This window comes from Trachinotus anak, unplaced genomic scaffold (assembly GCF_046630095.1).
Source record: "Trachinotus anak isolate AG129_WGS33_773 ecotype Australia unplaced genomic scaffold, CSIRO_AGI_Tana_v1 ptg000002l, whole genome shotgun sequence".
NCBI classification, from domain to species: domain Eukaryota; kingdom Metazoa; phylum Chordata; class Actinopteri; order Carangiformes; family Carangidae; genus Trachinotus; species Trachinotus anak.
Window position 1 is genome coordinate 12,245,159 of NW_027273853.1, and position 15,082 is coordinate 12,260,240.

At 39.1% G+C, this 15,082-nt stretch overlaps 2 protein-coding genes across 6 annotated transcripts in view; one reads left to right on the forward strand and one right to left on the reverse strand.

The window, feature by feature from the left end:
- dennd4a (DENN/MADD domain containing 4A) overlaps nt 1-4,978 on the forward strand; it is a 23,779-nt gene extending 18,801 nt beyond the window's left edge. For both annotated transcript variants that reach the window (XM_071498138.1, XM_071498147.1), the window contains 8 exons: nt 42-258; nt 851-942; nt 1,064-1,239; nt 1,524-1,920; nt 2,247-2,364; nt 2,651-2,813; nt 2,905-2,969; nt 3,274-4,978. In XM_071498138.1, the coding sequence (XP_071354239.1) occupies nt 42-258; nt 851-942; nt 1,064-1,239; nt 1,524-1,920; nt 2,247-2,364; nt 2,651-2,813; nt 2,905-2,969; nt 3,274-3,410 (1,365 nt within the window). In that variant the 3' untranslated portion in view covers nt 3,411-4,978. The remainder of the gene's footprint in view (nt 1-41; nt 259-850; nt 943-1,063; nt 1,240-1,523; nt 1,921-2,246; nt 2,365-2,650; nt 2,814-2,904; nt 2,970-3,273) is intronic.
- On the reverse strand, nt 4,177-12,925 carry LOC139632896 (sodium/potassium/calcium exchanger 1-like). Of its 4 annotated transcripts, none has more exons than XM_071498177.1 (10): nt 12,774-12,925; nt 11,166-12,402; nt 10,068-10,127; nt 9,668-9,776; nt 8,196-8,276; nt 7,271-7,359; nt 6,846-7,109; nt 6,670-6,759; nt 6,106-6,272; nt 4,177-6,012 (listed from the first exon to the last, which is right to left on the reverse strand). In XM_071498177.1, the coding sequence occupies exons 2-10, from the start codon at nt 12,234-12,236 to the stop codon at nt 5,763-5,765; spliced, it is 2,181 nt and encodes a 726-aa protein (XP_071354278.1). In that variant the 5' UTR covers nt 12,237-12,402; nt 12,774-12,925; the 3' UTR covers nt 4,177-5,762. The 4 variants fall into 4 exon arrangements, with proteins under 4 accessions (XP_071354278.1, XP_071354271.1, XP_071354293.1 ...); XM_071498170.1 differs by having other exon boundaries at nt 7,211-7,359; XM_071498192.1 differs by lacking the exon at nt 8,196-8,276.
- Between the last annotated feature and the right edge of the window lie 2,157 nt (nt 12,926-15,082).

Below are 15,082 nucleotides of genomic sequence, written 5' to 3' on the forward strand. Positions count from 1 at the left end.
TGTAATGTGGCCATATTGTTTTCTTTTTTTCCCTCCTGCAGGATGCAAACTGTGACCAGATTAGTGTATCCTCTCTGACCTCAGGAGAGGCAGACTGCTCCTCGCTGCTTGATAATGACTCCTGTCTGGACCCAGATAGCTTTACCTCCCCCCAGCATGGCAGCATGTCCCGACTCAGGAGGAGCCCTGTTGTGGGCCATACTAACCTGGGCAGCCCCAGCACACCCAACAGAGTGTTCAGACACAACTCCTTCTCTGGTTTGTTATACACCCTTTAATCTGTCTGCATAATCAATATTGATAGAATAAAGCTGATACTTTTGGTTTTTTATTGACATATCTGAAATGTTTCCACTTGACAAACAACACAATCCACTTGTTTGTAGTAGAAGTAGAAGTAGTTTGCAGTCTTTATGAAAACATCTTCAGTGTATTGCTTACAGCGATGCTCATTAAATTGCTGCTTTAAATGCAGCATTGTATTGATTCCCAGCAAAACACTTCTTGACTGTCTAAATTTAGAGAGAGAGTAGGGCTCAGTAATGTCGGGTGTTGTTCTGTGGGAAACTAGGCCAGCAGGCATGAGGGCTGATTCAGTGTGTAGGCTTTTCTGCACTCAGCCACAGGCCCCATTCTAAACATATACACGTGCATGCACACTCACATGCACACTCCCAGAGACACAAATGTAGCACATGGATTCACTAAATGTGAAACGTCCACTGAACGCTACTTTGTTTAATTCTTGCATGTTTGATTTATTTAATTCAGATATGTGTATCTTTGATAATTGTGTTCAATCTTGGCTTTGCCTTGTGTGTCTAATTGCATAATCCTCCATCATATCCAGGTGGTTTGGCACTTCCCTCGAAAACTCCTCACACTCCAGATTCCTCCCCTGACATCAGCCGCTTCCAACCCACTCCCAATTACACCATAGAGGTAAGTTCCTCATGTAACAAAATCCCTGATCAGAGACTTGTCTTCACATTGACTCACACTGTTATGATTGAGTGTCGCTCTGCATTTGATTTCCTCAACATCCTGATGATTTTTGTTGTAGGTGCTTATGTCCAGTTGTTCGCTTTGTAAGACGTGTGACTGCCTGGTGTATGATGAGGAGATCATGGCTGGCTGGACAGCAAATGACTCAAACCTCAACAGCACTTGTCCCTTCTGTGGCACAGCCTTCCTGCCTTTCCTCAATGTGGAAATCAAAGATCTGAGACCACAGAGCAGGTAAATCCTCCCTTTGCACTGACCGGCACAGCATGTACACACACTCTTTAGATAATTAACCAGGTTCCTACATCATCAATCTACATCATTTCAGGCCGAATTCAATAATAATTTGAGGTTTAATTTCTTTGATCTCTTACGCTAGATCTATTTTTATACTCTCTTGCTAGCTGTCTGGCACTTTTTCAAAAAGCACTGACAGACACACACACACACACACTCAGACGCAACATCTTTTATCCCAGTGGCCTCCTTAAACAGATCCACTGTGTGTCTCCCCTCAGGTCTTCTAAGCAAAGTAATCCTGTTACTGAGGAGGACACGTCTGCGTCTCTCAATCCCGAGGCCAAAATGTCTGCGTCAGACTGTGCAGCTCAGTCACCTGCAGCTCCCCCGCTGAAGCAGGAGAGCAGTGGGAGTGCTGGCACAGCTGCACCAGCCTCAGCCCCAGCCTCCGCCACTGCTCCAGTGACAGTGCCCTACCTGAGCCCTCTGGTTCTGTGGAAGGAGCTGGAGAGCCTGCTGGTGAACGAGGGCGACCAGGCCATCTCCTCTCCCAGTGTTGTTGACCAACACCCCATAGTCTTCTGGAACCTCGTGTGGTATTTTCGGAGGCTGGAGCTACCAAGCAACCTGCCAGCTCTAATCCTGGCCTCCCAGCACTGTAGCCATGGAGACCAGGTAAATATGTCAACATTAAGCTCAATCACATATAGTGCTGTATAGACTGACCCATTTAATATAAAGTCACCATTTAAGAAATTTTGTTTTAAAGCTATTATGCATTGGATGTAAATATTTGTGACTTTAGCGACTCCTAGTGGCGGTTTAAAAAAAGACACTTAAAACACATCAATGTATGAAAGCAGCACAAGTTTCCACTGGGAATGTGTCATTTCTACCAACAAATGAGAAAATTACTTTTAAAGATATAACAGCACTAAAATTCTTCTCCTAGTTGCTGTGAGATACAGAATAAAGGATTAACTTTCATCTCCCCCCTTTAGACTCCTCAGAGCGTTTCATCTGAGGACAGTAAACAGGTGCTAGTGAGGATTATGTGGGACAACCTGAAGCTGCACAAAGACAAAGTTCAACCCTGCTATGTCCTGTGGAATACACACTGTAAGTTATTTCAGTGTTTACTTTAACAGACTGAGGTATATCATGCTTCAGAGGGTGAAATTACTTTCAGAGAATAATGGTAATGCTGGCAAGTTTAATCAAGGTCAGATATTTACATACAAATTAAATAATGCATATAAAGTAACTAGAAAATCATGCATAATTCAGTTAAAAACTCCTATTAGTCATGCCCCCTATATCAGTACCTTACTTTCAGAGTGGATTCTGAGTGATGGAGATGAATGAAACTTTGATCAGGGTGACTTTTATCTCTCTTCCTTTGCAGGTGCCAATTCCCTGGTTCGCTCAGGGCTGTGTGAAGAAGGCCAGCTCTTCACTGTGGAGCTACTGCAGAGTTTTGTGAGGAGCATTAAGAAGAGTGATGTTTATCAGCCCATGAGCCAGATCATCCAGCTGCTAGGGCCGGAGCTGGGTTTTAGGAGGCAGAGGTGAAGAAATACAGATGTCAGTGTAAAGTAATGTTTAGAACATGATGTGAATGGAAAATCTAATTGTGTTTTCTTTTTTTCTTCCAAAAAGGAGCCTCTACAGAGATTTACTGTTCCTTGCTCTGGTTGCTTTGGGGAAGAACAACATCAATATAAGTGAGTTCAAAGGCCTATTTTTATTAATGCTAGTGGCATGGGATGGTAATGTCAGTCTGTTGGTTGGATGGTTCACCACTTTGGTCCAGATTGAAACATCTCAACACCTATTGGATGGATTGCCATGAAATTTAGTACAGACATCAATAGTCCCCATAGAATGAATCCTAAGGACATTCCCATCAGCCACACCTGTACTATGTGTTTAGTGCTAATTAGAAAATGTTAGCATGCTAACACGCTAAACTAAGACAGTGGCTATGTAAGTAAATAACATTTTTAACTAACAATGATCTCATTGCAGATGCTTTTGACCGGGAGTACAAGTTGGCATATGATCGCCTCACACCCAGCCTGGTTAAACTGACACACAACTGTGATCGGCCCCCTGGAGCAGGGGTCATGGAGTGCAGGAGGACTTTTAGGGAGCCCAGTTTGTAAACTACTTCTCTCCTTCAGTCCCATTATGTTTTTCCCTCAACCGTTGTCACTGCTGCTGTGTTTTTGTTTTGTTTTGTTTTTGTGGACTGCTCTTCAGACTCAGGACCTGCTCACCTGACTGAAGCTCAGAGTTCTTTAAAGCACAATTGGGTAAAGACACTTAATGTGAAGCCACTGACATGAGTTTCATGTATACTGTTAGAGCAGGGCAGCATAGAGAGGCATGGAGTGACAAGCCTTGTCTTTGTAAATATTTAGAAAGTTCCACTGTATTTTTAGTATAACTATGGTAAAATGTTTGTACAGTTAATATACAGTCTATTTTATGAGTTTGTTTCTGTTGAAGCTGTGAAGCAGTATGTACAAGTAAGTGTATGATCACATTGTCTAAATTCCTCATTGGTCCTGGTGACCTTCTTAAGACTGTTGTTGAGTGTGTGTATAATAAGTACTTGCTCTCAGACATCCATGTTTGTACAAAGCACTTAGACAGGATGAGCTCTGGCTTTTCATTTTCATTAACACAATGCTGTGGCGCAGCAACCCACACTTAAGTTGCTTTTCTATTTGACATCTGCACGATTTACTGTACTGTCTAATATTTCCATTACATGCAGTTCACAAAAGCAATGCAAAGAAATTGCTCCTCACCTGCGCCCTGTAAACCTGGCAAGGTTTGCTCTTATGTCTGAATACACTAAGCTAGACAATAACATCAAAAATTATAAAACATAATATTTCTTCTGAATCAAAAAGGGAGTACTCATTTAATGTATATGCACAATGTTTATTCATGTATCCTTTTTTGTACAGTGTACCAAAAGAACCCAAATAGGGAGGAACACTTCTATGTTTTATTTACAGTTTTTAAGCAATACCTTTTTTTAAAGTTAGGACTGAAAAATGTGTGTGTTATAAGGGACCACCAAGGATACATTTCCTTAAAAAGAGTACAATCAAACTAATAGGTGAAAAATAAAAACAGAAAATAAAATCCTGTCGGTTTTTGATAACAAATTAATGTACTGACACAGAGACTGATCTATAAAATTGTACAGTGTACTTGATTCTAGTATTTTGTATATTTCTTTTTGGTCCTCACTGTATAGTGTAGATGTCAGTTTTAGACATTTGGACAACAGTGCACTGTTTAAGCTCATTTTAACCACTTCTAATAAAACTGACTGTTGAAAATCATTTTTGAACAGATGGCAGAGCAGGATTGTTTGCACTGAGAATATTAAAAGATGCATAAAGTGTCACAGGTTTTAGATTTGAACAACAGCTCTGACCTGCCCTAATTCAAAATCATGACCAAAAATGAGTGTGATTGTTCACTGTGTTAATATTGTTTTTCACTATTAACTGACAAAAACCTGTCTAGATTTCTATTTGTAGTGTGATGGAGCTGCACATCTTATTACTGAACCTCACAGTTACTTATAATGATAAGATGCTGGATTAGATCAGCTGTGTGCTTGGATTAACCACTCTCACAGCATGTACATTTGCATTTTAACCACCTTGTAAGTTGTAACCAGTGACAAAAAACAAACAAAAAAAAAACATTGATGACCAAAACATCATTTGATGTCTACATGTTGTTTACACTATTTGTGGATTAAAACAATGTTTATGAAGTATTATTTATCATTTGTAACACAGATACTAATTTGTATGATTTTTACATAAAAAAGGAAATCAAATTTTTTTCCCTGGCTGGATCTATAGTTTGCTTTCATTATGAATAAACACGTTTATTCTATGGATGTAAAGTTCTTTTTTTTTTTGTCCAAAATGAGTACTATACCTGACCTTTTTATAAAAAACTGATGTTCATGAAAGAACAATGAGTTCAAGCAAGCTCAGGTTCTCTAAAAGGAATGTTATAAAACAGTTGTTGGAACATGTGTATACTGACATTTTATACAAAATTCACATTTAGAAACCTACATTTTCAAAAATGTGCACATATTCTACATTTCTAATTCCATTATGCAGATTCTTTTTTGTAAACAGTGAAAAAATGTTATCCCTGTTCTTTTACTGCTGCGCAATCTGCACTACAATAGTCAGTAGTTCTGCATCTCTTGGTGTGATAGAAAAGTTAAAAGCTGCCATTGTTACTAAAAATGAATATGGAACAAGTTCTAGAAAATGTTGTAGTATGTGCACTGCTGCTGACAAGTGAGACAAGTGTGACTGGCAGCAGTGCAGAACAACTACAGGAGCTTTCTGAATGGTTTCTAAGGATGACCAGACCCATGCTCATGAGAGCCGTACATGTATAGGTCAACATTTGTGGCTCATGTCACAAGTGAAGGGAACAACTCCCACAGAGAGAGCTTCAGTTCAGATGGAAACAGGGCAGACAATGATGCGATCCTCCAGCATCACACTAAGCACCAGGAAGATAAAGTAGAGCAGGAACATGGTGGAACCCAGTGCCTTATTCATCTTCCACTTACAGGATCCAATGGAGATGATGACGAAGAGAAGCATGAGGAAGAGGAGCACAATGGCACAGAAGAGCCCATTGCTGCTGACGGCCACTGGAGCCAGACCGTGGGTGGATGAGTACAGGAGCCATGGGACTGGCAGACTGACCGAAAGAAACACAGAAAAACAACACAAAGAGCAGTTAACTACCAGCATTTCTTCTTCAGCTGTGGCACATCAGGCTATTGGAGCTCACCCCACAGTGATGTCAAAGATGTTACTGCCCACAGAGCTGGACACAGCCATGTCTCCCAGGCCTTTACGTGCCACAATCACACTGGTTATGAGGTCGGGGATGGACGTCCCTGCAGCCAAGATTGTAAGGCCCATGATTTCCTCAGAGATGCCGATGGTTTCGCCCACCTACAAGAATTAAGAGTGTGTTGCACCAACATTTGTGGATTCAAGGGATTTTTAAAGGCCCTAGAAATCTATGGTCAGCTTCTCATTATGGGAGATTTGGTCTGTCATAAACACAGTTTTAGTAATTTAATTGCCTGCATCAATTGGATTTTGAATAATCCTCGGAGGAAGAGCAGCTGTGTTTTTCTTCGTTTTCTTTCTTTTTTTTTGGAGTGGTCTTAATAAATAATGATTATAAATTAAGAAAATCTAAAATTTAAAAGTTTTCAATGGTTTTAATTGAAAAGTTTAAATATCAAAATTGCACTATATTTATAGTCATTACACTACATGGTCACACAAATCTGTAAAAGCTGCATTTCAAATATAATCTCAAGATTTTACAAAAGTAACTGACCTGATGGGCCCACCACACCATGAGGTAGGAGAAGACAGCAATCCACAGAATAGAGCCCAGAAAGGTCATCACAAAGAATTTTCTGGATTTCTGTTGTGGAAGTGATGTGAAAGCAAAACACAGTGTTCAGGCATTTCATATACCACAGCTGACCTCAGAAAGCGTCTGTATCTCACCTGGTTCCGAACATCAGGAACTGTGAGCCACAGAGGGAAGACTATGGGCAGCAGGATGAGGTAGGTGACTTGTTTACGTTGCGTGTCAGGCCACTCTAAAGACAGAGGCTCATCCTCTTTCTCCTCTTCTTCCTCCTCCTCATCTTCATCCTCATCATCCTCGTCTTCATCGCTGTCTTCATCGCTGTCTTCATCACTGGAATCTTCATCACTGTCAGAGTCATCGTGGCCCCCTGACCCATCCTCTCCTGCTGGCACATCGTCCTGAAGTGTTGGGGAAAGACATCATGATGGACGTCAGCAGAGGCAAAAGAAGCCTGAAGAGGCCATTTGCCAAAGTTGCAGCTCTGTACATTGATTCTTACATAAACAGGTATCAAAGACTGACTTCTGGGCTTAACCGCCAGGACATGGTTGGAGAGTACCTTCTTATCCTCCTGCTGCTCCTTCTTCTCTGTGTCTGTCGCTGGGGCAGCCTCCTGCTCTTTGGTCTGCTCTGTTTTTCCCCCACCATCTGCAAAAGGAATCCCAAAAATTCTGTGCATTTCCCTCTTGCCTCGTGCTCATTCAGCAATCTAAAATAACTCCCATACCATTTTATAAGATTGTAGGACTGTTCATATAGACAAATGTAGCGAATGTGATGTTAGCTCTTACATGATATATGAGGTCATCCTTCACAGGCGTATGTTTTGGGATTTTATTACATGCTCCTGTAGCCACTTTGTCTAGTCTTTAGTTCTCTGAATATGTTGTTTATATAGAGTATATTGTATGTGTATACAATTTGATGAAGTCCTTTTATTTTATAGTGTTTTATTTACACTATCCTTTATACACTTCGTATTTTACAAAGTGTCACCTGCTGCCAGGCAGCATAAAAGGACGCTAAAGACAAATTTTCCCAGATGGGATATCTTCTGGGAGAAGATAGCAGAGCCTCCAAGCCTGCTTCTCCAGACTGCTTAACAGCTTTATCCACCAGGCTGTCAGGATGCCTCCAAAATGTCTGGACTGTAACTCACCCATCCCGCCCCCTACACGTCCAACAGCACCAGCCACAAGAACTTTTAAATAAAACATGTAAAAACACACACACACACATCCACACAAGCCACTTTGCACAGAATACTACTTAAGATTGCAGCTAAAAACTCATCCTGTGTATGGCATATTATTTACACATCTTTTACATGTTTGTTGTTGGTCTGTGCTTGGTTATTGCCCATGGTTTATTGAGACACAGAGTTTTGTAAGCAAGCAGCTTTCAGGGTCTCTTCATGAGCAGACTCTGAGAGCTTAATGAAAGGCATCTGATCATTGACTGACCATCACATCCTTCCATGTTACCTTCACTTTTGTCTTGAGTTTTTCTCTCTGCCTTCCGGCTAGCCACATTATTCAGAGTCTCAGCCTTATCCTTAAATTTCCCTACGAACAATCAAACAAGCAAAAACAAACTCAGAATGCTGTGGTGAATTACTCCATCATGTGATAACAATTAGAATAATTTCTCAGTGATATATGGAGGACAAAGAATCAGTCACGGCAATCATGAATTAAGCACAGAGCAAAATACAGGCAGTACAACATCAAAAACAACACCAGCAGCATAATCCTTAGTGCAGCACAGAGCAATGTCACGGAGGGAAAAATGAGCTCATCAAAGGAATTGCACAAGAGGCAGTGCACAGTACAACACAAGACGGGAAACTCATTATATTGTACATGAATTCCACTGCTACTTTGACCATTACAAACAACAATTCTTTTCTAATGGTCAAATAAAGACAGAAAAAATGCATTTACTGTTTCTTTTTGATCCAGTGTCCTTGATTAAATACACCCACATTGAGCATGTACTACACAGTAGGTCAGGTAGCAACTGCAACATCCTTTTCCATATTACATTCAAAGCATTTCAAACTTTTAAAGCTTGTTTTTCTTTTTACTGTACTCAATTTCCCAAAATATGAGAAACATATTTGATTGAAAAAATTGTGTTTGCGTCCTTTAGTTTGGCAGCACGTCATTATTTAGGTAGGTTAAGTGATTCACAGATATTTATAATGCTTGCTTTGATGCATCTGGTGATCTAAGATAAAGGGAGTGGGTTGAGATAGGGCTGCTAGCTGTGATCCAGATTGTGTGAACTAATTAAAAGGTGATTATTTTGCTCGAGCAGTGGAGTGTTTGTTCTCTCAAGGCCTGAGAGACAAGGAAAACAGGAGCCAGGGCCACAGGTACAAAAATTAAAATATACTGTACCATGGGCAGAGAAACAGAAAAATGTAAACATTGCTGTAAGAAGATCCTAATATCGTCACTATAACATCATACAAAGTAAAGGAAACTCTCCTTTTCTATCAGGAAAACTGATGAGAGGAAAACTGTGGGAAAGCTCTACAGAGCCAGTACATGAGCATGTTGTTTAACCACCTATCAGTACATCTTCTTATGATTGTATTCATACAAAAAAAAAAAAATCACTTCCAGGAATGCTTGTGGCATATATTCATGGAAATTATTTTTATAATATATAAATAATTTGTGTAGAAACATGCCTATGTTGACTAAAACCAGAGCTTAGTGAGTTCCGAGAATCTTTCACTGTGGGCCTGCAAATGGATCCCTCAGAGACTGAGATAGGTATTTATCTGCTTAGTTTCAATCTGGACTTAGCGCTGCGTTCATTTGGGACACTTTGCTAATCCATTTTACTATTGGAGGGACTCAGTCCCCAGACACTCATTGTGAGAGCAGTTTTAAAGACACACGGTTATCAGTCGTCTGGCTTGTAATCACAGTGACATGGTACTCACCCTCTCCAAGAGGGTCTAACGTGTGGATCATAAGTTGGAAGATGGTGTTTCTCATGGTGCTGTTGTGTAAAGAAGCTGAACTTCCCCCTCGCTGAAGTGATGGCTTCAACTGGGGAAAAAGATGGCTGAGGTCACAACAGCTACTCACAACAACACACAGTGACAGTGATCACTGTTAGACAGTCATGTCAGAGTGGAGGCCAGGCTTGTACTTTATTTACATTTACATGTGCCAACACATGGAGTGAGGCTTGTTAGCATGATGTTCTATAAATGGAACAGTAGAGAGGTAAATAAGAGTAAAATAAGAGTAAAATAGCAATTAGAGAAATGGTCAAAAATTAACTCTTGTTTTTGTGTCTTTCTTTTGTAGTTGACTGGTTGGTTTACTGATTTTTACCTTTAACCGATTCTTGTCCTCTGGAGCAGGAGGGGCATTATCTTCATCGTCCCCATTTGTCTGCGTGCAACAATGTTTTTTCAGTGATAATCATTCATTGGTTGACCAAAGTTATTTAATTTTGGTAGAGCTTAAATATCAGTTTAAAGTGTATGTTAGTGTTGTGACAGTTAAAAAATATGGAGCTGTGTGTCCTGTATAGGATTGTATTTTTTTTTTTAATTACTGCTCACTCCATTAAAACTAATAATAATAATAATAATAATAATAATAAAACCCTTCACGATAGTGTCCTTATGTATGATGTGAAACTGTATTTTCAACAGATGAAATAATTGCATTTGCTCCTTTGAAACCCCAGCTCCAGTGGTATATCCAGCTCAACAAAAGCCCTGAGTGTGCACAAATACGGTAGCTTTACTTTGTGTAAATTAAGCCTCAATCACATTTACCAGGGCTATGCACAGTGTATGTTGATGCTACAGTTTCTACAGAGCTGTATCTCCTCAAAGGATTAGTTCGCTGCAGCTGATCAGCTTTGGTTCACAAAGGCCTTTGCTAGTGTCATTTCTCTCTTTTGATATGATTTGCATACAACCCCACAGGTGGGAACAGAGATGCTGAGTGATGAGTCATGTGGCGTTTTTCTTTCAGTAATGAGCCACACTGTTTGTGATGAACATGACATTATGCATGAGTGAAAGTGAAAATCTAGTTTCACTTTTGAGCATATGGATCTATTTTATTGAGTGCCATGTTATGGGGTAGCATTGTTTTCACGTTAACAAGCTTAAATACCACCAAAAAATTAAATGATTTGCAAGGTATCTCAAAATCTGCATACTTTAAATTCACCAATAGATATACATTTGTCTGGACTAATTTGTGTCAGTTTAGGGGTCCTTGATGTACAAAAGTTTGAGAACCACTGCTCAATGATATATCATTGTTGTAACATGTAAGTAAGCCAATATGCCCAGAAGCATTTGGTCACTTTGGTTGAATGGCTAGAAGCGGTTCCATAGTACCTGATCTTTAAGATTTCTTCCACAATTGAAAAAAGAAAAACAAATACAAGATTGTCACAGTATTGCTTACCGTCTCAGGTTCCTCCACAGCAATGACTTTAACAATATTCTTGTGTTTGTGGAGTTGGGTCTTGAAGGCCTGCTCTATTTGCACATTAAACTTCATAAAAATCACATAGAAAGTATAACCAGCCACCAACATCATGCTCTCCCACCACATTATAACATTATCCAAGAAGAAGATGATGAGCAAGATGAGGTCAAATATGTAGAAGGATACATCTCTGAAAAGTGGCCACCAGGTTAGATGAAGTACTTCCCGAGAAAACACAGCGCACATTCCGATCACAAACAAAATGTTGAAAACTGCTGAACCAACTATTGTACCAATGCCCACATTGCTGTGGGCGATGAAGACCCCTATTAAGGAGGTAAAAAGCTCAGGGGCAGAACCTCCAGCAGCCATGAAGGTGGCTCCTGCCACATCATCAGAGATGGCTAATTTGTCTGTGATTACTCCCAGCGCAGGAACAAAGAACTCATCACACACAATCGCAAGTGACACGAACATGTATATCATCCCAAAAATGTGGAGGATCACCCAGCCACGTCTGCGGTCTTCAACAGAGAAGATATCTTCAGGGTATTCACCCTTAACATGTGGTGCCTCACCAGGAGAAGCTGGAGTAATGGTAGTTACAGGAGGAGCTGGAGTAATGGTAGTTACAGGAGGAGCTGGAGCTGGTAAGGGTGTCTCCTGTGGAGGCTCAGGGGCCACGTAGATGCAATGCACAACAGTCCGGTTTGTGGTTGGCAATGGTGGAGATTCAGTGGGGGTGGATGCTTTAAAATCTGAAGTTGTATCCAGATTATTCACCGCATGCATCTCAGGCGTTGTTTGATCTGTGGGCTCTAATTCATGTGCTGCAGTGAAAGGCTCCTCAAGCCCTTGATTCTCCACTGAAGCCTCCTCAACCCCCTCTGTTGAACCCTCTACAAAATCCTCTCCGATCTGAGGCATTGGCAAAGGCTCATAAAGTCTGGCACTGATGGTCAGCTGGTAGAGGGTACAGAGGAAAACCCCAGAGAGGAGAAACAGAACCCGGCTCAGCTGCAGTCTCTTCCTTCTAGTACAGTACATTTTCCTCCCAAGCAGTGTTGCTACTGGCTATGTTGAATTACACTGCATAAATGGGCTTTGGTAGAGGGCAAGTCCTGCTCTCTCCCCAGCAAAGCATGGGGTGATAGAATCTAAAGCTTCAGCAGGGTGATTCATGTCACATCCTCAGCTTCTTGGAAAACCCAACCTATTGTAAATGAAAAGAAGCATCAGATAAAATGACATTTAGACACCAGTCTATGTTTGAAAGCATCTGGACAGTTACAATACACTTCATATGTAATTATCTGTCATAACATTATTGATAAACCCATGCAGAAACTGTTATGACTAGTCTCTTGACACATGGATTTTCTGAGAAGGAGAATGAACAATTTGAGTGACAGAGAGGAGAAACAAACACCAAGCAAACATAAACAATAAATGCACAGAGAAACAAAAACTAGATGATAATTAATATAAATAGAAAATGTCATATGATAAGGGCTTGGCTAATTTCCTCATCAACTGTAAAGAATCAGAGAAAACAATGCATTTTGATCATAAATGCAGACTTACCACAGAATAAATATTCTAAGTCAGAGGTGCAAAAATCTCCAAAAGCAGATTTCCACAGCTGGATATTGTGGCAGAAGTAAAAGTCCAAACTGTTGCCAGTGGCCAAAGGGTTATGTAGGACACGGGACAAGTCTTCACAATGGATCAGCATAATACCTGAAGTCTTCTAAGAGGATTATGTGCATTGTCTCACTCTCACTTTATCATGAGCCTGCCATACTAATATTTAATTGAAAGCAAAATAAAAGTGGTGCTTTAGTCTACTGCTATTATGTTGCATAACTTCAACATAAAAATCATTGTATGGAGCCTGACGCTGAAACCTGAGACAGACATCACAATCTGAACTGGAGTAGCTAACCTTCAAATCCAGTCCAGTACGTACAATGTGCATAAGACAATATCATTATTGTCGAATTTTTCCTTAACGATTATTTATTTATTTATGGTATACATGAAATTCCCCATGTAAAATATGTATCACATAGGAACTATTTATTCAGTACGTTTTCACCCGGACGGACGCGGTAGCGCACATTACAACTGCTGGCGTGAGAGACAAGGTGCTCATATTTTTAGTCTGACTTTGGGAAAGTTACTCTTTCATGTACGACGTTTTATCATCGGCTTTACAGAAAGCTAAGTGAGCAGTACTGCTAGCCTGACGGTAGCTTGCAGAAGTGATTATTAATGGTACGTGTTATCTCATGGGTCTAAAACAACCTCAGTGTAAAACTTAAACTCAAATTCTGCCACTGACATATTTTTCATGTTTACGTGAAATATAAACATTTTTTAACGGTTTCATTAATGGACCAGCTTCCACAGTGCAACACCAGTTATTATCTCAACCCACCTTAACTTCAGCCTAAAAATGAATATTAATGTCTCATCTAGATTGTACAAATTAATTATTTTTTTAAAGCTACTCTAACTGAACTAAATATTAAGGCTGGTCCTTGGTACAGAACATTAATAATTGATGAAACTACAAGAAAAGTGTTGAAATGACAAAAATATAACTGTCGAAAACAACAATAATATTTTAATTATTTTATATCAAGTTCATTCATTTTGTTGTATAGGGTTATGTTTACTTCTGTACCTTTCCGTTTTTGTCCAGCAGGTGGTGCTGGTGATTGATATACATCACGCAGAAGATCCTAAATCAGACATCCACTGCATTATTATTAAAATATATAAAAATGGTAAAATACAGAGTGCTTATATTATACATTAAATAAATGTATATGTCTATATGTCAGTGAAGGAAAAAAACAAGATGAAATACAAATAGGATAATACTGAAAATAAATAATGAGTGAAAAATTTATTGAATACAGTGCAAAAGGAAGTTATCTTTATCAGATCTCTTTGAATAATTCCTGAAACTGAAATTTACACACTTATTATTATTTATAACCTATAATAGACTTTCCAAACTCAGTAACAAATAATTCAAAAGAGGGGAGAGATTTGGAAAACATGAAATTTACCAAATATAATTACTAAGTTAACAGTTAGTTGTATTTTCTGGATGCTGATATTTTCCTAATATAAAATATCCATCTTAACTTGTACTTTAACTTTATAATTTGTTTGAGCAAATATAATGTCTTCATCATTTTTACAAATATGTAGTTGGGGACATCTACAAATCTCGAAAATGTAAGAGTTGGTCAGATGTACTGTATATTATGCAAGATTTTGTTCTGTACTTCTCTTAAAGGTAAATACGATACAACAGAGTGTTTACTGTGAACATCAGAAGCCAACCACACCAGCCCCCTTGCCTCCAATTTTGGCATTTAATTTCAAGACAGAGAAATTAAAAATCCAATTCACTATGACATACATGAAATTCGAATGTTGTTTATAGCATGAATTTATTGCTTAAGATTAATAAGGAATACAATGTTTTTAAAGACAACAAATATAAGTAAAACAAGAAATAAAAAAACAATTTAATGAGTGAGAAAGTGAACAACAATTGCTGTAAAGGTATTAGGCACAAGATATGACTACTGTAGAGAGAGATAAAAGAAATGGGAAAAAATAAAACTTTTGACATGTCTGTTGGTCACCTTGCATTTGAACCAGTAAAAATTAATATGATCCAGCAAGTGAGTATCTAGGTTATTTTAAAAAAAGACTATACTTTTGATGTAAAAAATATGGATAAATATTACATACAATCTTATGGTGAGTCATATTATTTAAAATAGAAACAGAATTGACATAGGAAGCAGAAGGGTGAAAATGACCAAATACGTCTCTGCTACTACATTTCATGTCTTTCATGTTAAATC